The sequence below is a fragment of the Spermophilus citellus genome (assembly GCF_964194105.1).
Source record: "Spermophilus citellus genome assembly, chromosome: 5".
NCBI classification, from domain to species: Eukaryota; Metazoa; Chordata; class Mammalia; order Rodentia; family Sciuridae; genus Spermophilus; species Spermophilus citellus.
Genome location: NC_138186.1, coordinates 156,696,977 through 156,723,730, shown reverse-complemented (window position 1 = coordinate 156,723,730; position 26,754 = coordinate 156,696,977). Strand labels below are relative to the sequence as shown.

The following is a 26,754-nucleotide window of genomic DNA, read 5'->3' as shown; positions in this document are numbered from 1 at the left end:
GTAAGGCAGGTACTTCAGGTTACTTACATTACCACCTCTCTGAATTTGGGGCTTATATAAAATTGTCAAATGAAATATCACATTCTATTATTAGCATCCAGGAGCACTCTTAGCCCTTGGTGACATGTGCTGGCTCTTGTATTACCTCAGCAAGATGAAGGTTGGCCAGAGCGGGCAGAGACCCCCTCAACTGAGAAAGCTGTTTTGTTTTTGCTGCTTGGGATGAACTAGAGTGTTTCTTTTCTGTTTGGCCTTCTCCTTTGTCTGGGACCAGCATTTTCACTTTCTGGTCACAAAACAGAGATGGGGAACACTCAGGAAACCCTCTGATGTGGAAAGTGAGCGGAAGATGCTCTTAAGGTAGACAAGTGCAAGTTAAGCATCCTTGTTCTGAGGAACCCTTTTAAAGAGAAGCATCATTATTTGTCAATTAGACCTCAGTAAGCCTGGGGCGAGAGGCAAGAGGGGTGGGAGGCAAAGGAAGTATCAGCCGTCTCTGCTTAGGGACCTGTCGAGAGTTATTCCCATGGGAAATCACATGGGCGCCCAGCTCCCCAGTGGCATTACTGTGCACCTCCTGGAGAGGGCCCACGGAGCCTTATGTGGGACACTGAGGTTACAGCAGAGCATCATTGTGTCATGATGCACAGTGTGTGCTCAGTCCCATAAAACAGAAACCAAGAAAACATTTTCTACATAAAATAGCTAGTTGCAATGACAAATGGCTTTAATTTATTTTCCTTTCTCTTCACCTCCCGCCCTCCTACCCCAACCACATAGACAAAGAGAAGAGAAATCAATAAGCCAGAAATATGATGCCTTTTCTCAGGTCATCAAAATAAAAATGCGGGGAGGCAGAGGGCTGCCATTCCACACATGTGCCAGCGGTTCCTACTGTCCCCTCGCCACTTCCTGCTTGCATTTCTCACAGGGAAAGCTTCTCAGATTAGAACCCCAAGTTAAGAGTGCTAATAGTTAAATGATTAATGAAAAAATTAACAAGTTAGACGCTCATGAACCAATACTGACCCCCTCCCACACCCAAAGTCAGGACATTCTGGAGTGATGTCCTCATCCCGTGGAATAGCCTGTGGATTTGGAGTGGCCTTTGTTCCAGCCTAGCATGTCATTTAGAAAAATGATACTTGTAAAATGATGGTTTTGAGCTCTCTGCTGCAAGGCAGGGAGAGGAATGGGTGTCATCTGTCTCTGGTGGCAACAGTTCAGTATACCACAGTCGCCAAAGCAGACTCCAGAGTGCTGACCAATGGAAATAAAACAGAAAACATGTTCCCTGCCATTGCATGGGGATGCATCCTGGCTCTGCATTCTGGGGATCCCTGCCTCAGCAGACATATGAGGCTACTTGGAGTTATTGCACAGAGGACAAGGATCCCTCCCCACACCTGAAACCATAGTCCAGGTTATAAAACCCTGAGGCATACGGCAAGGGGCTAGAGTCACTGTCTTCCTCAGGGAGAAAAAGAACTGATGGCTCTTCCATGCCCTGCAGAATCACACCCATAATCTTCTCCCTCACTAACCAGCATTCATGCTGAAGTCCAAAAAATGAGAAAGATGAGCTGGAACCCTGCAAATTCTCACCGTCAAATAAGAGCAAGGGGCTGAAACCCTGTTTGGGTATGACCTGAAATTGGACCTGACGGGACTCTCCTTGGGCTAAAGTTCTCCCCACCTGAAACCAAATATGCACATACAAGGATGCACATGTACACACACCTCTGCAAGAAGATGCTAAGGCACTTAGGAAATCTTCAAATGTCAAGGGTGGTGGGCCACAGGGCATGCATAGTTGTTTGAGAGCTGATAACTAGAGAAGGGAGAAGAAGAGAAGTGGGATTCTTGGGTAGCAGCAGTTTCAGTGGACTTGTAGCATTATTTCTTAAGAAAATAAGGATTGAGGCAATATAGCAAAATGTTACTTTTAGGTGAATTCAGGAAGCGCATGTGTAAATATCTGTTTAACTTTTCTCTATACTGCATACTTGGAATAATTCCTAATTAAAATTCTTATGAAAATTATTGTTTTATTGAGCTGTACACTTAAAAATGGTTGATGATAACCTTTATGCAGTATGTGTACTTTACCATAATTTAAAACTTTTTAAAAATTTAAGGGAGCTTTACCAGACACAAGAGAGTGTAAGGCAATTAGAGTCTTTCCCAAATGGAACACCATCTGAAGGCTGCCCTTCTGTATGCACTGGAAGACTCTGGACAACTTTGATTTTCAAGCAGTGCTGAAGTTGTACTGATTGCTCTCGATAGAAGGCTGAGCTAGAAAACTTTCAAGATCCCTACGCATCTTCAAAGATCTCAATACCTTTATCTCTCTAGAGCACAAGAATTTAGTTTGAAAGAAACCTATTATCATGTTCCTCTAAGTTATCAGTTACTTAGAAGGAATACTTCTTAAACATGATGAATTTAACTGCGTTGGAAGTGAAGTCCTGTAACCCCAGGATAAGCCTGAACCCAGCCTCTTGGCATTAATTGGTACCTCTGATCTCTCAGAGCCTTTGGTTCAAAACCAATAAAAGGAAATTCTACTATATGGTATGAGGGAAATTCCCAAACAACAAAACAACCTTGGTACAAATCTCAAGATCTGATTTTAGCTGGGCACAGTGGCACATGCCTGTAATCCCAGCAACTCAGGAGGCTGAGGCAGGAGGACTGCAAGTTCAAGACCAGCCTTAGCAACTTAGCAAGGTCCTAAGCAACTTAGTGAGACCCCCATCTCAAAAATAAAAAGTAAAAAGGGCTGGTGACTCGGTGCTTAAGTCCCCCCTGGGTTCAGTTCCCAGTAACTACCCTCCCACTCCCCCCACCCCCCAAAAAAATCCTAGAACAATGAGTCTGAGCCAATGTGACATGAAAGAAACCAAGCATAGATCCCTGCCTTATACTCAGGATTTAGGGATACAGGAAGTGTAATAAATAGTATCCATAAACCAGCTGTTCTTCATGGACAAGGAAGAGCAAATGAACTAAGTTATGGAGCAGATGGGGTTTAGGAAAACAGATGGTTTAATATTAATTCCTATTAATATAGCTGGTTGACTATACCAGTCACTGTCCCAGACCTGGCACACAACCTGGCCATCCACGCCAGGGTGTCTCTTGGGAGACTCAAATACCACAGACCTGGTTATATATTAATATTAAATATAAAATGTAATTTTCTACAAATCTATCCCTGAAGGCTGCTTATTTATTGAGGGTTTGGATGTCTATGCTCCTCTGTGCTATCAGTTAATTTGAGTGAGCATCTTTTAAAGTGAAGTGAATTAAAATGCACTGACACACTTGCTTCCATGTCTCCTGGGTCTGATACCTCCTCAGCTGACTATGGGATTCCAGAACCCCACTGTGAGTTGAAAATACCATAAGCTGAGAATGGACTGAGAATACCCAACCTGGCGAACCTCCCAGCTTAGCAACGCGGGACACGGCCGTGTTGGTTGTTCACCCTCCTGATTGTGGGGCCTACTGGGTGTTGCAGGTCACTCCACTGCCCCACATCCTAAGAGTATCAGACTGCAGATCAGTTGTCTGAGAAAATATCAGGATTCCAACTTTGAAGTATGGTTTCTACTGAATGGATATTACTTTTACATCCTCAGTTGGGGCCATCTGTAACATACAATTTCTTTTTCCACCATTAACCATAGTTTGGTGTGTCTTTTAGCAATAGAAATGCTATTAGCTACTAATATTCCTGAAGCAGAGCCCTTGAAAGAAAATGTATTTGAATTCAATAACGGTAAAGGTTGCTCCCTGGGTGATGAATAATTTCAGGAATGTTTTTGATGTCAGACTGAAGAAAAAAGAGCAAGATAAGATGAGGCTAATGGAGCAGGGGATCTGACGCATTCAGATAGACTCCATAAAAGCCACACGCTCACTGAATCCTGTTCACAGGCTGTAAAAATAAGCTGTCATTTATTTAAGTTGGGAATGCTCACACTACATATTCACTTCAGACAGACATTGCCTCCTTCTTTAATGGAAACTGATGAATTTTACTTAGGCACTAACCAATCTATTCAATAAGAAAGCCATTTGTCACATGCTTTGAGAAATAATCGACCCTTAGCTGAGCAAGAAACTTCCAGTTGGCCAGTCATTTTTGTACCCAGGGATCCTAATTACCTACTGAAGTCTGCACAGCACAACGGTATGGAAGGTGGAGACTACTGGTTTCTTAGAACTGCAAGTTCATTTTCCTAGACACTAGATATAGCACTGTCCTCAAATGTTCCCCAGAAATATGCCAGGAAAGGTATCATGGGTATATTAAGATTTATTTATTTATTTATCCATTTGGGTATCAGGGTATGAACTCTGGGGCACTCGACCATTGAGACACAAGGTTTTAGAGACAGGGTCTCACTGAGTCACTTAATGCCTTGCTATTGCTGAGGCTGGCTTTGAACTCATGATCACCCCATCTCAGCCTCCCAAGTCGCTGGGATTGCAGGCATGTGCCACCATGCCTGGCTTATATTAAGTTTTATTATGGGAATATCTGCCCTAGGGAATTTATGTCTTGGAGCTGCTTTGCACAATATGAAATCAACCTTGGCTCTGGAAAGATCAAGACCCATGAGTGACTTCAGGGATACCAAGAGCTTATGGAAGGTCTGCAGGGGACCAAAGATTGTGGCCGACCTACCAATGGCCACTTCAGTGTCTGGAGAGACTTACTGTCATATTCCTGCAACAGTTCCACGGCTGTCAAGAGGACAGCTCTGTGTTCTGGGTCCCTGATATTTAATTCATCCAAGTCTTCTTCCTCTAGGAGCTTGAAGGTGTCCAAATCTTCATAGCCATTGAACAGGAAAGTGGGCATGTGCTCCTGTGCGACAGAAGGACCAAGGTGAGTCACAGCTCAGCCGCGTGATGCAGGACTCACAACTAGCCTCAGACCCCTCAGCTCTTTTCCCCTTAGTCATTTTTTATGCTAATCAAAAGATTGATATCATCTGTAATGTACTGTGCCCGCCAGTCCTCCAGCTTAGTAGGCAGGCGGGGTGTTTTCTTAATCATGGGCTAAGATGTACACAGCCGAGGAGGATGAATTCCACTTATTGGCATTATAATTGTGCCCTTGAATTCAACTAATTCCTTTATCACCAACCCACAGTGGAAAAGCCTCCTCCTTCATTTACAGAGATATGAGATCTAATTTAGTGAGCCCCAGGAATTTCTCAGGAGTAAGAAGGTTTGCAAGGAAGAAAAAGTCTCCAGTTGCCTCCCGGCCCCAGGGAGCTAGCTGTGAGCAGGGAACCTAGGTTTTGGCTTACAGCACTTCCAGTAGCAAAAGTTTGATCTAGGACTTATGCTATCACCCAAGCAGAGGTCAAGGGCAACATTTGAATACTGTCAGTGCCTTCTGTGAATGGGTACTTATCATATTAATGGGTGACCCTTGTGGGACAATGTAGACCACCTGAAAGTGGGAGAAGGAAAAGGCAAGGTGGAGACATGCTACCAGAGTAAGAACTGACTGACCTTCAGGTTGATCCGATCTAGCAGATCCTCCACAGACTTGGGCTGGGGCGGTCTGCCTTTTCTCCTCCTCCTGGTGGGGCGCTTGGGCTTTTCCTCTTCCTCATTGAGAACATCCACGTAGATGAATTTGAATGTGCCCACTTTGTTGTTCAACAGGCCCATCCAGGTACCCATGGGTGGTTTGCTGATTATATCAATGATATCCCCCTTCTGTGGCCCAGGGAACAAAGGTCTTTCTATTAGGAACATTTCTAAGCATGGATAGTGAATCAGTCAGACCTGCCAGTCTTTCAGGTGGGAAAAGACTATGAAGGCAGAACCAGGTCCCACGGGTCACCTTTCTAAGCACTAAACACAGAATGACTGGAAGTTCCCAAGAGGCCAGTCGGAGCACTTGGATGACACATGGGCCCCACATCACAGCCCTGCCTCCCTACTGCACTACAGGCCAGCAGGGCCTGGGCTGTCTCCTGGTGCCCTCAGCCAGGCAGCCCTTGGCCCTCAGCTCTCTGAACACCCTCCCATCACCCGCAGGGCTCCTTCTTCTTGGGGAAAGAATTTCCTACCAGTCCTAAGCCAGTGGCAACCCTTGCCCTGTGATCACTTCATACAGTTCATGGAACTCCATCTCTACATCCCACATAGACATCTCTGTTTCCACAAGGCAAGCAGTAATCCATCTTCAGATGGAAAAGCATAGATAACCAGGGCATGGAGGAGCCATTAGAATTCTAGAGGGCAGCTGGGGACAGGGGACAGAGGACAGGGGCTGGGTAGGAGGTGGGGATAACAGAGTGACTGACACAAGACCCTCTCTGCCTCGACTGCAGGCTGGTTCTCGTTTCATTTTACTACACAGGTGCCCAGGACACCAAGGTGGCCAAGACATCCTCTGGTCTGCACAGCAACATCCCAGGGGTCAGAGGTATGGAGAAAAGAAAGCTTCTCAACGAGACAGAAGGGCCTGGGCTAACTGCCCTGTGCCCAGGGAGAGGCCCACCTTGAGCTTGAGTGAATCTGTGTCATAGGGACTGGGGGTGAAGTCAGTATGCACCCGGGCGCGCCCACAGAAGGGGCCCCGGTAGGGTGGCTCCTCATCATCCCCATCTTCTGACTTGACGCTCTCCCTGTTGCTGGTGGAGGAATCGGTGGTGCTGACTGTTTGGCCACCTGGGCAGGAAGAACAGGAAGAGGGAGGGTGACACTAGATCCCCACAAAGTGAAGCTGAAAGGTCCTCAAGGCTTTGCAGATGCCCAGGAAGAGCAGTCATGTGCTACAGCCTTGGCAGGACCAGAGCAGGAAAGTCCTGAGCTCTCTGGCTGTTCACATCAAGACCCTAGCTGGACAGTGGGCTCAGGACACATCATCCTCATGGCGGGAATCCAAGTGACCTAGAGACTCCCTGCTGGAGGACACTGTAGTGCTAGAAGCAGGCTTTGCCTTTAACACTGTGACTTCTCATGTGCACAGCACAGTGAATTTTTATCACATTTACAGATGAGGAAACAGAGTGGTCAAGTCACTTACCCCAGGGTAAGAAAGTGGTGGATTTAAAGCTCCTCTCTCCCCCTTTACCATCTGGCTAACACCAACCACCCCTGGCCCTGCAGCAGCTGAGCGGTATTTATCAGTGATGTTTCTAATTCGCCTCCCTTCCCCAGCCCTCATGTGCTTTTCTTCCGGCTTATTCCTCTCCATTCTCTAGATCCTTCCCCTGAGACGCACTGCCGATGTTCCCCAAACAATATTAATCACTCACTCTTCTGCGTCCCTGCTGTACACCTGATATCAAACAAATGAATCCAAATCCAGGTATTTTGCAGGTCTGACTCTCTAACAACACCCTAAGGGCAGGGACTTGGTCTTACTTATCATTAACTTGCCTGAACTTGAGGTTCAATAAATGTCTGATGTTTTACTGCCAAGAAAATCACCCACAATTACAAACTGGACTTACTCATCGAGCTCTGCCCACTTAGAGAACTCCGAAGACTTTCTACAGATCCTCCGGCTTTGAGCTTGGGTTTGTCCATGTGCTCAGAGTCTGGCTGTACAGAAGCAGGGGAGCTGGGTGGGCCATCGAGGCCTGAGTCCTGAAATGGTTTCAATAAATACAAGTTTCATGAGTGGACAGGTTTTGTTTTGTAATTCTCAGCAATTTGTCAACTCTATCAATCAAATCCATTTTTACATTCATACTAGATTCTATGGTTAATATTCTCTTCCTTTTTAACCTATGTTCTTGCATAATTTTAAAGTTATAAACCTGGTACTATTTAGTAAGCATTCAAAAATTATTTTTCAAGTAAATATTCAGGTATACATCTATCTTCCACATAGACAAAATATTTAGATAAAGGCTTAGGGACTCAGCATACTCAATAGTCCAGTAACAAACTGGACTTCAAATGTAGGTCGAATATAATCCTCTATTATTGCAGAGTATTATCAGAGGACATTTAATCTATTCTGAAGGGAAAGAGATAGATGGAAATGAAGAAAAGAAAGAAAGAAAAAAAGCATTCTCCTTGAAAAACAACTAGGCAGATTCTCATATTCCCATTTATACAAATTATTCAAATTGTCTAAGTAGTTAGCAACTTAACACCCAGATATATAGCAAAATATATGGTTTCGGTATTTAACAAAGTTACTACATTCCAAAAATCACTGGTACTCCCACAGTGAGATCCACGGACACAAACTGAAGATGTACAGGCTCTGAATTCAAGTGGGGGCAGTGGGGGTGGGGATGGGGGCCCACCAATGGGTGCTGAGTAACTCAACAGGAAGATGCTTAGTGTTAAGCTCACTATGTCCACCAGGGGGCAGCAGCTGAGCAAAAATCTCTGTACTTCCAGCTGTTCTTTATTGGGTACACAAAGTGTCATTCCCCACCTATTTCAAGCAATCAGTTCATATACAGATACTTTAACAAGCTGCAGAATGAGTACCACAAAGGTTCCATAGTGGGGGCTGGGGTGGTGCTTGGAAATCCAATGGTCAAAATTGCCTCAAGGCCCAGCTCTCCAAGTGTTTTTATTCTTTGAACCATGCAATTAAGACAGACACTGATCACGTTTCTGACAGTGAAAAATTTTTATAGAGCTAGGAAGAAAATCAATTCTGTGATCTCTTCACGGCTATAGATAGGCCCAGTTAGTAAAAGCACCCCCCCCCCCTTCTTCCCATGGAAGCCTCACATCTATCAAAGTCCCATAGCCAGGAAGCATTTTCTGAGTTTCCTTTTCCGATTTGCTATGTGTTTCTAGAATAATCTATGCTATGTCTGGAAAGTCTGCTGTCCAGGTACACTTTTTGAGGTTGGACTCTGGTGAGAGAAATTTGTGTTCAAGTTTGCAATGCTTATTACACAAAAGAATCATCTCTTCTTTACGTGGCTGTCTTTCCTCCTCTCTGGAGGCAGAAGGCAGGGCCTGTGTTTCATATTTCCAGCACACTGCACAGTGCATGGACAACCCTAAGTGCTGAATAAATGTTTTATGAATTGAGTGTCTACGTAAACAAAGCATGGTCCTATGGCAGGTTAGTGTCAAGGAATGCACACTTAGCACCATTTAAAAATCTCAGATGGCTCATACTCAGCTTTCCCTGTTTTCAGGAAGACCCAAGGGGCTTTCTGCAGGGTGGCCACATACCTGCTCAGAGACGGAGCTGCTGTATTTTTTAGACATTCTCTTCCTCATTGTTTCTTTCACTGATTTCACTTTTTTCCCAAGAGAGATGCGGGAGGCCGTGGGCGATTTGATGACTTCCTTGTACACAAAGTCTCCTTCTTTACCCTGTGAGACAAAACATAAATACTTTCAGTCTTGGAAAATGGAGCCCAGAAACAGGTTTTACTATCCAAACCATTAATATTCTAGCTTTCAGGAAAACACTGGCATTCCCTTTTTTTTCTTATGTTAACTCAATGCTTTTTTTTATGTTTTCAATTAGAAATTAAAACCTACTAGGAGGCTTTTGTTTAAAATGGGATGTGAGTCACTTTTTATTTTATTAAATCTTAGTACATTCTTCTCTGATAATGATTTTTTTTTCCTATCATTTTAAACACACAGGGGAGCTCCATTTCATCAGTACAGAGGGATTTACATGAACCAGTGCCCATGTAATCACAGCAGTGGGGGAGAAGGGAGGGATGATACTATAGGATCATGCTAGGAAAGTGCTAAGGGAACAGAAGAAGCTCAGACATGAGAAATGCAACATCTGATTGGAGTGTTGTCACAGATGCTCCGTGTGGTCAATGCCTAGGAGTACATAAATTTCCTTCCCTGAACAAATGGGACTGTGACCATCTCTCATTCTCTTTTTTGCATTAGAAAATAAACTTACCCCAAGAAAGAAAAGAAAAATACTTTCTCTCATTTTTAAGAAAGATTGACTATATAAAAATTATTGGCTTATGAATCAATACAATTGGATATCCAAATAAAATAGTTTTATCTTCCAGGAAATTCTCATTCTGTATCTCACAGATGGGAATTTTAGCTGATAATTGAGCACAACAAAAATAAAGCTGACATTTTCATTTCATAGTTTCTTAGCAATATATCTTAGGGACAAGCAAACTGTAGGCCAATCTTTAGGGGACAGAATTTTAATGCCACAGTGATGGCGTGGCCCCAGACCATAACCCACGGCATGTTCATGGAGCCAGTAACCTTGGTGCTGAGGTGTTGGGCTTGCTTGGGTGCTAAGAAGACTGGGTTCGTTCTAGGGTACCCCACATCAGAAAGACCTAGGCTAAGTAGAGACCTTGGGGGACCATGCTGTCACAGTCAGACTGCTCATTAGAAATGCCATCACCTACTGTCAGAACAGTCATGGGCCCCATTGGGTCTCACTACTTGTGTAGCTGTAGTTCTGTGCACCCGCAACTAGTGTAAAGAAAAGGTTTGTGGGTGCAAATGATGGGACCACAGAAGCCAGACTCATCTGGATTTGTTACTTGAGAAAAACTGGAAGCAAAGTCATTTAAAGAACTGAGCCTCTTTCAGGAAAGCCAGGGAGGCCAGAGGGGGGCGTCATCCCCTCTTCCGTGTGGACAGAGCAGTGTCTTAGAAATGGGTGCAGGAGGGCTTCTTTTCAAACATGCTTTGGGATACTGAGCAAAACCCAGGGTCCACTCTCAAACCCATCAACCACATCATGTGAGATCTAACCCTCGGCTTTCCTCTGGTGTCTACTCACCACGGGATCAGTGGCGTTACTGCCCACATGCAGAGAACGATTTGTCAGGTCAAATCCTCCAAAACTGCAGGTTCTCTGTGAAAAGGAGGGGGCAGGGCAGGATAAACCAGTTATGCTAAGTCAGCTGAGCACCAGCCCACACACGTGCCTTCTGTGGGACATCTCTGAATCACAAATACGGCACAGGATGAAAAGAGGAAACAAGAAATGATGAGGAGAAAAAAATAAAACAAACACATGATTCATGTCATAAGAGAACTCCACTTACTTTGCCCTTCACACACCCTTGGCCCCCTGCCTGCACCCAAAGTCTAAATCCCCGAAACATGCAAAAGATAATTGGATTTTTTTAACAAAAAACTCGCCATAAATTTAGTGCTGTTAGGATTCCCTGATCTCAACATAGAACTTCCCCTTCCAATTCCCTCAACATCAGCTATAAACATCAGTGACAATAAAGGCATATCACTTAGTGGTCCTGGAAAACAGGTCTTTGATGGGCTACTGGGAGCAGGCTTTCCTAAAAGGCTTGTTTTAAGTTTAAATGCTGAAAAGGGGAAGAGGTTTATGTTTATGGTAGTCCAAACAGGCCAAAATTACTCATCAAGGCTTCCCAGTCCTAGCCAAAAAAGCTGGTAACTTTCCCATCTAACTGCCCAGCTTAATTAATTCTAGCTCCTTTCTCACAGTGGATGAAGCAGAGGCGCACTTGTCCAGAGAGAGAAAGCCCGCTTCGGTGACTGTCTTGGACCACACTCTTTAATTTCAACAGGAAAAATGTTGATTTTATAAAAAAGGGTGAAAACTTTATCATCCTTTTTGTTAGTTTCAAACTTCTTGGAACTGGCTTATATTTCAGTGACTTAGTATTTCCAGAAATTAGGTCAAATTTCCGTTGTTTTTCTAGCAAAAGCCACTCAATAACCACTCCAGCTACACCCATCCCCAAACACACTAATTTTTGTTGTAAGTAATGATTTTTTTTTAAAGCAGTGAACAATAAAAGCTGAATAGTGGATTTGGGCTCCAATATTTTGCATTACCTGTTTCTTAGAAAACTCTAGTTAATAGCTATTAAATGGAAGAAATGAACAGGAAAGTACAATGCATCTTACAAACATTGCCTATTTAACATAAATATATTTTAGCCATTTAAAATTTACTACACTGAGAAAACAGAAGCATCCTGGGAAGAAAAATGACTTGGTTTTTGAAATTGCACAGAGGAAGACCCAAGTTCTGGTCTGGTCACTTACTTGCTATGTGTCCACAGGTCAACTACTAGAACTCTCCAAGCTTTGAATTCTGCATTTAGTGAAATAATCTTTACATCACATATTTGAAGACCCCTAGCACACTGCCTGGCATGAAGCAGACCCTCTATGAATGCTGGTGTCCCCGGTTACTTCATTATGGCCATGCTGAGCACTTGGTAGCCTTTCCTGACTACTGTGATGCTGAAGTTCAGGCTTTGTCAATATCATATCATAAATCATACATAAATCATAGCAATATCATAAATATGCAAATGAAGGGCTGGAGCTCCATTCTGGGCCTTACAATCTGAGAGCTCAATTGTAACACCAGAGCATGCCAGGAACAGGTCACAACAAGAGAGGTAGCTGTTGTGGCATAAGGCAGGGTAGAAAGAGCAAGGCATTTGAGGATAACTAACATTCAGGATGCCACAGAACAGTTTTTCTTCAGCAGAACCATTGCTGATAAAAAAAAAATCTACTACCAACTTGCTTTCCAGTGATGTAAATTTAATTTTGTTAAATATTAGTCAACCTGATTTCCTTTTCACTCAACTAGACTTCTGTGTAGTTCAAAAAAAGGAGAAAGAACTCTCTGTGCAAAGACAGCCACCAAATCATCCAACTGGGAAGTAGCACCATGATCATTTCTCAAAGCAAATTTTTTAACATTAACTTTCCTTTCTGGTTTATAATGCCACATCAGTTTTCTCATTTTTGCAAAGGCAGCGACTTTACTCAGTTCCTTTCCTGTGACTCAGGGTTTCACAGACACAGTATGGCGCCCAGATGCCTGATTACTTTATGGCTTTTGCACGTCCCTGCTCTAAATGACATCTCCTGCAACTCTGGAGCCCAGCACGTTATTTCTGATGCATATGAAATAACGGACAAAGAATTCATGTGGAAATGATGACTGCAGTAAATTAGAAGCTCATTTAGGTTTTCTATACACCCGTTGTATGCATTTATGCCTCAAATAAAAAGCTGAAAGAATGGGCTGGATTGCTTCCCCATCAACTAAAATTCCTCCCAGTGATACGCTGAGATATCTGAAACACTGCTGCTCTTATCAATGGAGAACTGACAAAAATATAACAATAAACATTGCTTGAATGAATCTCCAACTTCTTCTAATAAGATCAAGTAGTCCTTGAAGCAGCCCCCTTCAAAAGAGAAAATGAATTGTAAAGAGAATACAAGAAGAAAAATAAAACCATCTTTGACTTTGGCCATCTAAATAAATTTAAGTGATTTTATTTGGCTTATAATCTCTAGTATAGATAATTATAAAACATTGTAGATAGATGCTTGGGATGAGGAGAGCTAGTCAATGGGATGGTCATGCAGTTGAAAACATGTTTTGGAGGCTGAATTTAAAATGGATAAAATTCCCAAATGTCATGCATGTCTGTTCTTCCAAACAAAAACTGAATGACCAAATAAAAAGGAAGACACGTGACCATTTCCAGTGAATACAAAGCATTACCATTTCCCTGAGGTTTCATCAAGCATATATGGCATTTTTGAAAGGCAAAAAAGATCAAGGCTAAAGATTAAAGGAAACTGTGCACTCTGGGAAAAATGAAGGAAGCATATGGCAAGGAGAATGGAAAAGAACATTTCAAATGAAAGAAGCAAAGAAATAAGAATGATCCTTTACAAAAACAAAGCCCCAAGGCTGGGGTGTAGCCCAACGACAGAGCGCCTGCCTAGCATGCACAAGGCTCTGGGTTCCATCTCCTGCAGGAAAAAGAAAAAAAAAATACACCTTCTATAGTGAAAACACATATTCTCTCTTACATTCTCTGCATTAAAATGATCTAGTAGTTTCTCAAGTTCATAGCATTTTAAAAATACCCAGCTCAGACTGATAATTGGGACAAAGATTACACAGCACCATCTTGGTGGGGGATGCTCAGAGACAAGCTAGCCCCGATGTTCATCCTCAAAGTCAGTGAAAATTGATCATTGGCCCACAATGTTAATTAACACAAATCTCAGAAATATAACTTCTTGAGAGACAGACCTGATCAAGTTCTATTATTAATCTGGCAATAAATGAGAGGCTCATGAGCAACTCAAGCTGCTCAAACTGGATAAATTCTCAGTACTATATAATTTAAACTCACAAGAGATGAGTCATCAATTAATAAGTGGCTTTGTTCCTTTGAGGTTTTATATAAGTATATATAGAGTAATCACACACACACACACACACACACACACACATACACACACAAAAGAATTTTATAAAAGATCTGTGGGTCAGAGTAGACCAGAGGCTGAATGAGTGACAAAAGACAATTCTGTTATTTCAAAACAAAACCAACAAAAACTGTTGCCATGATGGAGAAAGAGCCAGAAGAAAAGCTTTTGGTACAAGACTAATAGTATTAAAAGTGTTGCAAGAAGCATGCAAATGTGAAAAGATAGAAAATAAGATCTAGGAAGAAAGTCAATGCATGTGAGAAGAGTTGGAAAACCCAAGGGTGAGGAAGGATCCAAGATCCTTTCAGAACAGAGAAGGTCATTTTAAGGATGGCATTGACCAATCAGTCTTCATTTTCACAAAAGCAGAACTTGACTGAATGAATTTAAATTACAGTAATCGTCTGGGGAAGAACGTCCTATTCATGAATGTGAAGGAACCCTGGGAAAAGCCACCATCGAAGCATATCCTGCTGTAAAGGTTCTTTCAGACCTTTCAAAGGGGCCCGGAGCCAACAGCCCGGGTGGATTAAGCAAGGTGCCAGAGGACAGCAGTGCCAGTCCCTCCTCCCTCCGTGCCATTTCACATGGGCCATTGTGCAAGCTCAATGTGAGGTGGTAATTCCAGGGGGAAAAAAAATATCTATATTTTGAAGTTCAAAATAATTCATGCCCAGAAAATAAATTGTACTAGGTCTCTCTGACCTTTCAGTATTAAACTTGAAAAAACATTTTATTATTTGGACTTGATTCCTCATTATGTACGGAAGAGTCCATGTGGCATGAGAAGGCTTTGCCAAACATCAGTTCCTCTGTTTCACAAGATACGAATGCTAAATCGACTTGAGTAAAGCAAAAATGCTCAAATTCATTTTTTCCCCTGTTGGATTTCAGAACTCACCACCCGCACCTACAAATAAGAGAGATGGGCTTCATAACGGTTTCCAATCACCAATGGGTGGGCTGTGTTGATGGCAAAATTTCCATGAGCCCGTGCCTATTGTTTTCATGAACTGAAAGAGTCAGCCTGCCTTTCCGAGGGCCAACTGTCCTTGTGTTTTGAATCAGTTTCTTTGAGGTCAAGTGACCATGATGGCTGGGGATCAGGAAGGCCACTCCTACAAGGTAGCCCGGCCCCACCCCTGTACCCTGCATGCCCTTCTGGGCATCAGCCTCAGGATTGCATTTTAATTAAACATCCAACAGCTTCCCTGGGGCCACAGGAGACATGGAAAGGGAGAAGAAAGTCACGAGGGACCGAGAGCAATTTAGGAACTGGAGGTGATGGAGTGGTGGACCCTGAAGGAATGAGGGGAAGAGAAGGGGAAGAAGCCAGTCTCCAGAAAAAGAGAGGCCATACTGCCTGACTGCACCTCACGGAAATGACAAGGCCGTCCTCACGACCATCGTGGAGACTCACAGACTTCTGGTGGATTCGCAAGAGAACCCTTTTAGTACAGCGGTCCACTGTGGCTGCCCACTTGCGCTTGGCCTCCTCCTCCTCCTCCAGCAAGCACCGCCTCAGGTCCTGCTTCTCGGCCTTGCTCAGGGTCCTGTCTGAGGCGGGCCGCACTAGCTGGGTCAGGTTCAGATGGCTGTACAGACTCCGCTCCACCACGTAGGTGACATTGAACTCGCTGACCGAGCTGCGCCCGCGCACCCTTCTGCCGGGGAAGCCGCAGCTGCCGCCCCCTTTGGGCTTCGGCCGGGGCAGCTGCAGGTCGCAGGTGGTGCCGTTCACGCCTTTTCGGGAGGGACGCTGGCAGAGAAAAGCTCTGGAACAGGAATAATTAGTATCCGTTTTCTTCAAGCGGATCTGCTTGCGGACACTCTGAACCTCCTCTAGGGACACCAGAAAGTGGTGGCGGCGGCGGTGGCTGTCATAGAAGAAAACACTGTCCGTACTTACCCCGTGGCTCAGGGACCCCAGGCCCTTCTTCATCTCCCCCTCGGTGAGGGAGCGCGACACTTTCTGGGCTTTTTCTTCTTCGGGATAGGAGAAGAACGTCCCCATCTTCTTGGGGGGCTTAATCAGGCCCCGACTCTCTCCTTTGCTGAAGGTTTTGACCAGCTTCCGGCCAGCTCCCCAGGTGTCCAGGCTGCTGGACGATGGGGACGTGGTGATAGAGTCTGAGTCATCTTCAGGAGGCTTCTCCGGAGAGCCATCGAAGAAAAAAGGCTTCTTGTGCACTCCAGAGTACAGGGCGGATCTTTCATCCAGGACCGGGGAGCTCTCCAGCGCATGCTCCTCCCCACCTGGAGGGAAACCAGCACAGCCCCTGAGACCAAGCCTCTGCTTTCCCCCCTCCCCCCCTCCCCCCCTCCCCCCCTCCCCCCCTCCCACAAGCTAGGTCCGCAGTGATCCACAGTGATCACAGCTCTCCCTGCCCATACCATGACTCTTCATAAACACCCCCCCCCACACACACACACTTTAAATATGCATATAACAAAGAAAAATGATCACACCGTGCAAACGTGTGGTTTCATAGGAGCCTACTGTTAAAGGTGGGGATGTCTTTGCTTCTCCTTCTCTAAGAAATTCTGTAGACCAAACATCTTCACAGATCTACTAAAAATGCCGTTTGCAAAATCCAAGCCAATCATTATCAAGACACACTTTCCCATTTCTAGACAATCACCTCCCCAGCTTAAGGGCAACCCTCAGAAGGTGGGAATCAGTCTTCCCCCCTTCTGAAAGGCCCTCCTCTAGGTTGGCTCTGATGGCTTTTTATAGTTGGAGCCTGATGAATGCCATGTGGCTGACAGTGATTTTTTTTTCTTTTATTGGTACATATTGCCATTTAAGTGATTAAATCTCCAAGAAATTTGGCGTGGGGAAACACCATCAAGGGTTATATCTTGCAAATGTGGTTGAAAAATGGTCTTCAGCTGACTGGCCGAACACAAAAAGTTAGGGAACTGGGTGATCCCAGCCAGATATTCCCATCCACTCAGACCCTGCTGAAGCAGGGCATTTAAGGGCCCTGACACGCAGGCAGCTCTAGCGAGTGTTCCACTTTGTCTAAAGGATTCCAGCCCATGAAGCCCTCGCTGGAGCCAGGTAGCAAGCCAAGCCCTCTGGAGCCCAGTGGAAAGGCTTGGACTTGCTGGCAGGAAAGCCGAGTTCTTTTCTGCATGTGTTATGTGAACAGATGTGAGGAAAGAAGTAGGTCAAGCTGTGGGTGTAGTGATCCCAACTGGCTGTGTCCCTCGAATTATAAGGAAATGCTGGAGCTTTGCAGCTTTCTGCCAGCTGAATAGTGAACAGGAAAAAATACAAAGTTCCTTGGAACAGAAGGACAGCATTAAATATGCCAGCTGGGATGAGGGTGCTAGTGCCTAGTTAAATGTCAAGAGAAAAAGGGACAGGAATGCTCCCTTAGAGAGAGAGAGAGAGAGAGAGAGAGAGAGAGAGAGAGAGAAAGAGCTGTGTGTGATCAGAATGGTACCAGTCCTTTCAAATTCTAAAAACTGCTACTTTTCCCAATTGATGGTAATTATTGTTACAAACATACAAGGAAGAAAAAAAAAACTGCTATTCAATCTTATCCAAAATGGACTTTGTGTTCACATCCAGGAGATGGTGGTAGAGAAAGGAGGGAAGTGGGGAAGGGGGAAGGAGACTAAACTATGTCTAGCACAAAGTTCACTGAAGAGTTGTTCAGGGATCTTTTAGGGAAACTTAAAGAAACATCTGAGCCAGGTCTGCAGGCACAGCCTGGTGACAGAGACAGCGCAACAGAGAACTGTTTTAAAGAACCCAAGCCTGGGTGTAGTTTTGGTAAAGCCCAGGTGTCTCAGGATATGCAGAAGCTCTCAGCAACCTACAGGAGATTGGGGGAGACCAGGTTGGTCTAACCTGGATTTTTGAAGGACCTGTCACTCAGCAGTGGTCTGAACATTTTCTGGACTGGGTTTAAGGTTGTCATCAGAGATTCTAAAACTTGTGTGTCACAGTTGAGTCTGGTACCAGCTGGAGCACACATGACATGTGTGGCTCTATGTTTTGGGTTCTGGAGAGTCGGAGCCCGGTAAGAACTTGGGAGGAAATGTGGCAAATCCTCTGAAGAGGCTGTGTCCTGTGCTTGCGCTGAGTGCAGGCCATGTGCAATGCAGACTCTGGGCAGCCTGAACTCCCAGCCTTGACTTGGACTCCTTGGAGTTAGAGCATTACTTCTCTATCCTGCTCTGACTTAAAGGTACAAGTGTCTTCTTGGCAGAATGACACTCGAGTGAATATGGAAAGGAGATTTTTTTTTAAGTTGGACACAATACCTTTATTTTATTAATTTATTTTTATGTGGTGCTGAGGATCGAACCCAGTGTCTCGAATGTGCTAGGTGAGTGCGCTACCATGGAGCCACAACCCCAGCCCTGGAAAGGAGATTTTGACAGGAGGATATGGGGTAACTTAACGCCAAGGACACAGCTTTGTGCTCTGGATTCTGGCTCCAGTTCTGCCACTCACCAGCTCCATGACCTTGGATGATTACTTTTGTGTAAGAGTGCCTACCTCTCTTTACATAACATCCCCAACACGGATGTTGTGAGGATAACATTTAAAGAAAAGAGACACATGAAGCTACTTTTGAAGCTGGACAGGAGGAATGTCAGTTTTATGGACAAGACACAGAAATGGGCAGATGACAGTAGCCACTGTGGCCTGTGTTAAATACTGTCCAAGGCCAGGCATGCCAGGATATGGACTCGACACTCAAGTTAGGCGGGGGAAACTGAGTGAAGAGCTGTTAACTGTTCTGGCTTTTGAGTGGAGACACTGAGGAGTCAGGCTGCCTGGACTCAATTCGGGACCTTTTGCTGTCTGGCTGAGTGGGAGACCTTGAGTAAATTACTTAGCCTTTTTGTGTCTCAGTTTCCTTATTTGTCAAATGAGGATGGCACACGTACCTGCCTTTGGTGGGTATTCTAAAGATGACATATTAAAAGACAACATAAAATGGAAAGTGCTGGGCACATAGAATGCTCTTGGTGAAGGACAATTATTATTCAGACAACTTAGGCATGCAGGGAAACAGTGACAGGATCAGCTCTCTGAGTCCAAAGGTTTTGAAGAAGAGGGGTTATAAGGAACATGGGTCCTAAATTCTTTGGCCAAAGAGGCCTCAGAGAGTTCCATCATTCCAGTGCTAGAGGGAGTTCCAGAGCAGCAGGGGGTTGGGGACAGCCCAAAGCAGACACCCTGAGCGCCACACACACCTGGGGCCTCTCTGGGTGATATGGACAAGCCGTGGGACTTACAACTTAAGCTCATCCAGTCTATCTTCCATCTGTGAAGCCTCGTTCATACCCAGTGGTCCATGCAGTGATTACTTTTACCCTCTAGTTACAAATCTTTGGATGTTATTTTCCCTTTTTTTTTTCAATGAGGCTGCTCAGAGATAGCTGAATTGATTTATTCTGGCATAAATATACAAATCAAAGCATCTCTGTATGTTTAAAATGGTACTCTAGTGTGAAGGCTGCCCCAAGACACTTGACTGTTACACACGAAGGGTGGTGGGCCCAGTGTCGGGTACTTCATCCATTTTATTTATGGATAAAGCCCCACCAATTTGTTATAGCTAAAATTTGACTTTGGCAAGTGTGCATGAAGCTTGTTTTAAAATGTGCCCTCAGAATTACACTTTGGAAACTCCATATGGTTATCCCAACAGTACCAAGCAGTGCTTCTGTGTGGTTCCACGGGACCTACCATGGCCTGAGGAAATCAGGGTGTGTCCCACCCTATGGGAACCAGAGCTGACAGGCGGGATTGAAATATTCAGAAATCAACATTTTCCTCAAATGTAAACAGAATTACTGTGCAAAAAAGACACCCAGATGCAACCCTGGAATCAAAGACAACTCCAAGTTTATAAAACCAGCCATAAAGCTGATGTCTCTCTTACTGGCTCCCCTCTTCTCCTTCTAACCTCCATTCTTCCACAAGACCCCCCTCCTCCTCAGTACTATTTTAGATGATTTAAACCAACAAATAATAACAAACAAAATTAAAAAGCATCAGTAATAACAAACTCTTATCTCTGCAAATAAGGGGAAATACAGTTCCCTACATGGCTTGATTTTATTTACATAGAACAAGAAGACCTCTACAATCATACTTTTGAAACCTACATGTTAAAATTTTGAAATTCCTCATCATGTAGATGTGACATTTTAACAAGTGATGTGAGCTTTTTTTGTTTGTTTGTTTGTTTGTTTACTATCATTTTCAAACAAGAAATTCTTTTATTTGTTCTTTTTGGGGAGAATTTTACAAGATGCTGCAAATGCATATTACTAAAAAGGGAGATGAATAAGGCTGAGATTTAAACCGTCATAATTGCAATTCAAAGGTTAACTGTTCAGGACAGTAAAGCCCAGCTGGGCTCTCTCTTGACATTACTGCTTCATCTTAGCAGTCTGTAATACTGCTCTTAAAGATCCCCTCAGAACTGAAGGTCCTTAAAACCCTATTTCAATTGAGACTTGAGATTGTTTACCAGAGTACAAATCACCCCTCAGAGATTCAAAGGGATATTAAGTGCCTTGATGGTTAGATGTTTGTTCAACACAGATGTACTATCTATCATATTTGGACTAAAATCGCTGAGCAAGAACTACAAACCTTTCTGGAAGTAGAGGCTTATGCTAAGAAGTTGCAAGGTTTATATAAAATGGTACAGACTCGTAATTAAAGCTATACCACACTTGAGAGAATTTCACTGTCACATAATGCCATTTCCCATGTTTGTCACATTTAAATTACTGAGTCCCTGAAATACTCAACCCAGGGCTCAGGGCTCCTCCCTTCCACAACAGGGAGAGCATTCCCCTGCTAATGAGCAGACTCGATTCTGTCAGCCTTGGGCCAGAGCTCAATCCATTTTCCACTTGAAATCATACTGTTTCTACTGAAAAACTGACCCCAAGTGACTTCTTTCGGAATAACTAGGGTGGAGTTGGCTTTTTTACCTTCAGTGCTGGGCTTTTTCATATCTTCCACCCTAATTAGTTTCTTTCTGACTCTGCGAGTGGAGTTGACCAGCTTGTGTAACCTCTTAAACTTCACCGACTCCTCGGTCTCATCATCCGATTGTTCTCTTGACTGGCAAAGAAACAGAGGAAAAATTAATCAGATAATTACTCCAGAGCCTTGCTCTTGCGTCTGGGTATAGCTGGCCTTCCTATTACCAGGCACCTGGGCAGTTCTGTGCCCAAACTTGGGGCACCAACAGATTTGCCCGATAGGTTTACACAGCAGCACATACCATCTTAAGATCTAATTTGAAGTAGAATTAAGTCCTGGGCATGAAGCACACACCCTTGCCCTTGAATGGCACACAGGACATTTATCTCATCAGACTAGTTCCCTGTCTCTAAAAGGGACAGGACCTCTCCGGCAGGACTCTCTCCGAGCTGGCCCTATAATTCCAGTTACACTGCTGCGGTTTGGGCCGGGCTCTCCTCTGTCTGGCCCATCAGGACTTGCTGTTGAACGTGGTCATCAACTACTTCTCCAAACCAAAATTCTGTTGACTTTTTCCAGTCCTCCCCCGAAAATCAAAAACAGCAGGCAGGAAAGGGGAAGCAGTGCAGAACCTCCTCCTGTCCGATTTGTCAGGACGGATGCCACATCACAGCCATTCCTTCCGCCTCCCGGCTCCTTCGGGGGGCTCACAAGTCGAGGATGAGGACAGCCTGCATTCCTCCAAGGGAGGCAAGGGAAAGAGCTGACCTTTTCCGCCATAGAGTCCAGTCCATATTCCCCAGCATCCCATCCCGCCTTGCAGAGATCCAAGTATGTTCTAGCCCAGCTGTTTTCCCTCAAGTATCAAACATTACAGAGAGAGAGAGAGAGAGAGAGAGAGAGAGAGAGAGAGAGAGAATTCTCTCTCTGCAGCAGTGACCCAGGCTAAAAACAATCCTTTCCTTGTGAACAAGTCTGCTCCAACATTCAATATGCAGCTTCCTCTGCTGTATCTATTCAAAATGAGGAAAAGCCAAAGAAGTTTCCCACTAACAGTGTGCTGCATGGGCCGGTGCTTGGGCTGTGCTGGGAGCTCAGCCTCAGCACACCCTGGAGACTAGCGAGCATCCAGCTAATCCTGCACATCCTGACAGCAGCCTCCCCTCCACGTCCTCAAACCCGGTTCACCAAATGGTCGAAATGACTCAAACCGAAAAACAAAACAAAAACAAACCACATATCTGAATGCAATGTGAATGAGGGGACTTTTAGCCTAAGAAAAGCTCTCATTAATCCCAATTTTATAGACGATGAGATAGGGAAGCAGGAGTTACCAGAGGACAGCTAACTCTTGTTAGGGAAGATTCCATCAATGACTGAGGCATAACAACAGTGCAGGCTGTTAAGTGCACAAATATTTTCTTAGCACTCTGGCCCTCTCTATGGGATAAACACCACCACTTTCCTGGCCTTGGTCCGTCCCTGGAGCTCACAGCATAGCGTCACGGTACTTTCTCCCTCCTGACCACTAATGATTAATTATCATAAACCTATCAGCAAGTCATTAAGAGAGGGTACTGTTCAATCTTCCCTTCTGTGAGGTTTATCAACATCTATGTCCAATTTCTTCCAAATTCCTAGATAAAACAGTATGTATAGGTTTCAAAATTAAAGTTCACTACTGACTACCTGGTCCAGAAGAATGGAAACTGGATCCCCAGGTAACTGAGAAGGTTGGTTATTTTGGATGCTGACAATTAGGCTTGGTACATTAGGCTAAAACTTAAGAGGTAAAAAATTAAAATAATACATGTAACCAAATACATATTTATACTGTCATATTTGAATTTCAGTTTTACTTGGTTGAAACGTTGATATGTGATGAAATGGGTCAGAGTGGTCAACCAAAGGAATGAGAACCCGGTGAACCCTTGCTCTGGGTAATTGGCACCTGAAGAGCCCAGGGTACATGGAATTACGCAGAAACATGTGACAACATTGTGCCTGGTGATGCAGCTTGAACGCCAAGCAATTCCAGCAGAAGCAGCAACTGTGCATGACAGAAAGTCTCTGAACATACCCACGAGAGAAGCCCAGGACATGTTGTTAACCCTCGCCTTAAAAATACCGGAATCAGTTGAAAATGAAATAAGCAGAGGGTGCTCGTGATCAAGATACAGGAAGCTGTATTACCTGCCCCAAATCTGTAACACAGAGGTTGCACCTGGCTGTTGGTTGTTTTAGTTGGTGGTTTGTATGAATGAATGGATGGGGCATATGAGGAAGTGAAAAAAAATGGGATACAGAAATTAGTAATGCAAAATCCGTAGTCTGTAAAGACACAAATCATCTGCAGGGGAGACGCTTTAGACAGAACCTTCCAGGGAGAAATCTAAACAGTTCCACCAGGACAACAGACATCCAGGCAATGCCCGCCACCAAGCCCAGCTCTCCCCTGCCCAGATCCACTGTGGTGAGAAAGAACATAGTCCAGGTACTTAGTTAATTGCTTTCACATGCTCCATCCACTTTTGGAGAAATGTAAGCTCTTTAGAACATTGAAATGATGCTTTTCTATTTTTCTGAAGAAGAAAAACAAGGTGGTAATTTTGGAGGTGCTTACCATTGACAAATCACAAAGCATGGCAACTATCAATTTCCTTTGCATTATCATGTTTTGGACTTGACAAGATTGATGCAGCAAAATTTATACGAAGAAGAATGTAAGATAAAACTCAAGTCATTCAAGAAATACATATAGTATGTTTTCTCTTTAAATAAGAAATTTCCTCTTAAGTCAGCCTGTAAGTTCAAGGATGCTTTTGATTGATGGAGACTCGCATCCTCCTGAATTCTCAGGAAAATTGTTGTGACACATTTTAACATAAAGATTTTGTAAAAAGCTGCATTTCTCCTAAACTGGGCGGTGAAGCATGAATGCTTCATGTAATGTTTCTCTTTTCAAATAACCAAGTGCCACTTCTCAGCTGCTGAAAATAGCTATTTTATATATACATAAAATTTAGGAAATATACTACCCAGGATAGGAATTTCAGAATGTTTTAAATTAAGAAACACAAAATAAATACATAATTATATAAATTTTAAATTGAAATGTTATAAAGGAAATCTGCACGTATATAAAATAAATGATTCTAAGGAACAGGATCAGAAGTACCTATCACAACAGATTTTAAATAAACCAAAGTGAAAAAATATTCACACATATTCAACCGTGAGATGGTAGTATCTCCTTTCCCTGAGTCAGGGTTTACTAGAGTTTACTAAAAGAAATTTTAATTTTATCACCAATAAACAAGAGCGTGCACTCAGCCGTCTGTATACCTCCCCACCCCAAACCTTCAAGAGAAAAAGGCATCTTATTTCACCCAAAGGATGTGGGATAAAAGTGGCTTCACAGTATTGTAAATAGAAACATTTGATTTCTAGCCTCTCTACTGCAGATTTTTCCACCAGAAAGCCCATATGGCTCAACTTTTAATTACTTTGGCTAATGCTATATGTAGTAATTCTGTGGTGAATGCTTAAGTGTTTCATTTCTGGTTTCCATAGCAACATTACATCAGATTGCAGACAGCTGGCTCCACAGTTTTTAACCATAACAAATTGACCAAGCCAAGGCACCAAACTATAGCTGCTTTAAAGAGATAGTACACCATTTGGCTGCCAGGACTCTGAATGGGGAACCTTTGGGGCCATTTGGCTCGAGAAGGAGGGTGGAGCCTCCTTCCTCCCCAGCTTCTTTTGGAACAAGTGCATCCTTGACACATCTGCGATGTTCTAATGGGAAAGCCATGGAGCCAGCGTGGAGAACTTTTATAACACAGCTACATGCAGGATGATCAGAAAAGGGAAACAAAATTAATCACATCTGTAACTAGGAAGATTTGTATCCTGGAGCACAGTGAAAGCATCCCCTAACTGCTGAGAGGAAGCCTGTCACTGCTGCTGAAACATACTTCACTGGACCCTACGACAAACACTTCTCAAAACTATGATTGTGGAATAAATGCTTCCACAAAGCCACATGGCACAGGAGAAATCAATGTTCCGGAATAAAGGTTAAACCAGACTTGCTAGGAACTACTAGATCCTTCCAGGGACCACTTGAGACCATGCTGAGCACAGGATTATAAACCCTGCCCTTTCCAGACTCATTCGCTCAGCTTGCCTCCCCTGCTCCAAACCCGAAACACGCTGTCACAATTAACACCCAGGCTAAGTCAACTTATCTCCCCTAGTGCCTCATAACACCGTAAGATAAATAAGCATTTCTGAGAATAATTTTCAAATTGCAAATACACTTGCTTATAAGACACAACGGTTTCTTTTTAAACTAGCATACATCAGACATAGACCCTTCATCTTCCTAAGTGCATATTGTCTCGGCATTAAAGTTAAGAGAAGAAAACCCATCAGTTGTAAACTTATGAAAATAACAATGTACAGCGCTGTCTGAATTCAAGTCTGCCACACGAAAAGCCAGCACAGCTCACAAATGAGCTCCTATCCGTGCATGCTGTTTCTCTTCCATTCTCAAAATAATATTTACTATTCTCTTCCAAAAGCCATTCACGGCCATGGGGAGAAGACTGCAGGGCAAGAATGCTCCGGGTTACAGGCAGCAAAGTAAGCAGAGAAGGACAAATGGAGAGGGATTTAAGGAGAAAAGAAAGACACATCAGGGGAACAATCAAAAAGCTTTTTCTTGATGCAAAGAGAAAAAGTTTGCCTTTCTCATGAGAGGCATTCGGCGACTTACCGGCTTCGGCATTTAGCAGGCTTGTAAGGGGCAATTTCAAAAAGGTCCGGCACCCCCGCCCCCTCCCCACTTGGAGACCGGCTCCCTCTAGATCCTTTAAGTCTGTAATCTCAAAGTCAGGATTGGGTGCTCCTCGAACATGTTCTCTGCAGTTACATGATCAGGCAGCCTCCACCGTCACAGCCCAACATCCGAAGAAGAAGAAAGTTAAGACACTGGATTCAATTAGCCTCTCTGCCTGCTGCCCGATTCCCCAGTCGCTTGCTAACTGCATAAGTTGTAAGAAAGGCATAAGTCATCAGCTCTAAGCAAATCTCCTATTCACCACAAGGAAAAAAGGGAGTGTTGTGCATGGCCAACAATCCCTGTTTTCACTGAGGAAGGCTCTCTGACCTCCTGCTGGCCTCCAGTTCCTTAATTGCTGTCTATGGAATTCCAGAGAAAGAAAGAAAGAACGCGAGAATCTGAGCAAATCCAGGACAAGGACTAGCCCTTAAGAGTGACTGAACTTAAAAAAGGATCTTTTTTTTTTTTTTTTTTTGCAGATATTCTTCCAATCCTTTCCTGAAGGGAGTGGTCTCAATTGAAAATAAACACCTTCCAGGGGCTATTTTGGAAATTACTGAATTAAAACTTATGATTTTGGTTTTTTCCCAGAGCTGTCACTTTCTCTCTCCTCACTCCTTTTTCTATTTTAACCACAAGGAGTAAAATGTAGGCTGTTTCCCCGTCACTGAGGCTTCTAAAACTGTCTCCCCAAATTGCTTCGATGATG

General features: G+C 43.8%; 1 protein-coding gene across 4 annotated transcripts in view; it reads right to left on the bottom strand.

The window, feature by feature from the left end:
- SASH1 (SAM and SH3 domain containing 1) overlaps nt 1–26,754 on the bottom strand; it is a 178,778-nt gene that overhangs the window by 11,687 nt on the left and 140,337 nt on the right. For 3 of the 4 annotated variants that reach the window (XM_081296607.1, XM_081296606.1, XM_081296605.1), the window contains 8 exons: nt 21,202–21,334; nt 16,133–16,479; nt 10,757–10,831; nt 9,199–9,342; nt 7,497–7,632; nt 6,539–6,708; nt 5,539–5,748; nt 4,732–4,882 (listed from right to left, as the gene is read on the bottom strand). In XM_081296607.1, coding sequence (XP_081152733.1) covers nt 4,732–4,882; nt 5,539–5,748; nt 6,539–6,708; nt 7,497–7,632; nt 9,199–9,342; nt 10,757–10,831; nt 16,133–16,479; nt 21,202–21,334 — 1,366 coding nt within the window. Of the gene's footprint in view, nt 1–4,731; nt 4,883–5,538; nt 5,749–6,538; nt 6,709–7,496; nt 7,633–9,198; nt 9,343–10,756; nt 10,832–16,132; nt 16,480–21,201; nt 21,335–25,979; nt 26,707–26,754 lie in introns of those variants that run through there. The other variant, XM_081296608.1, reaches the window with a different exon arrangement.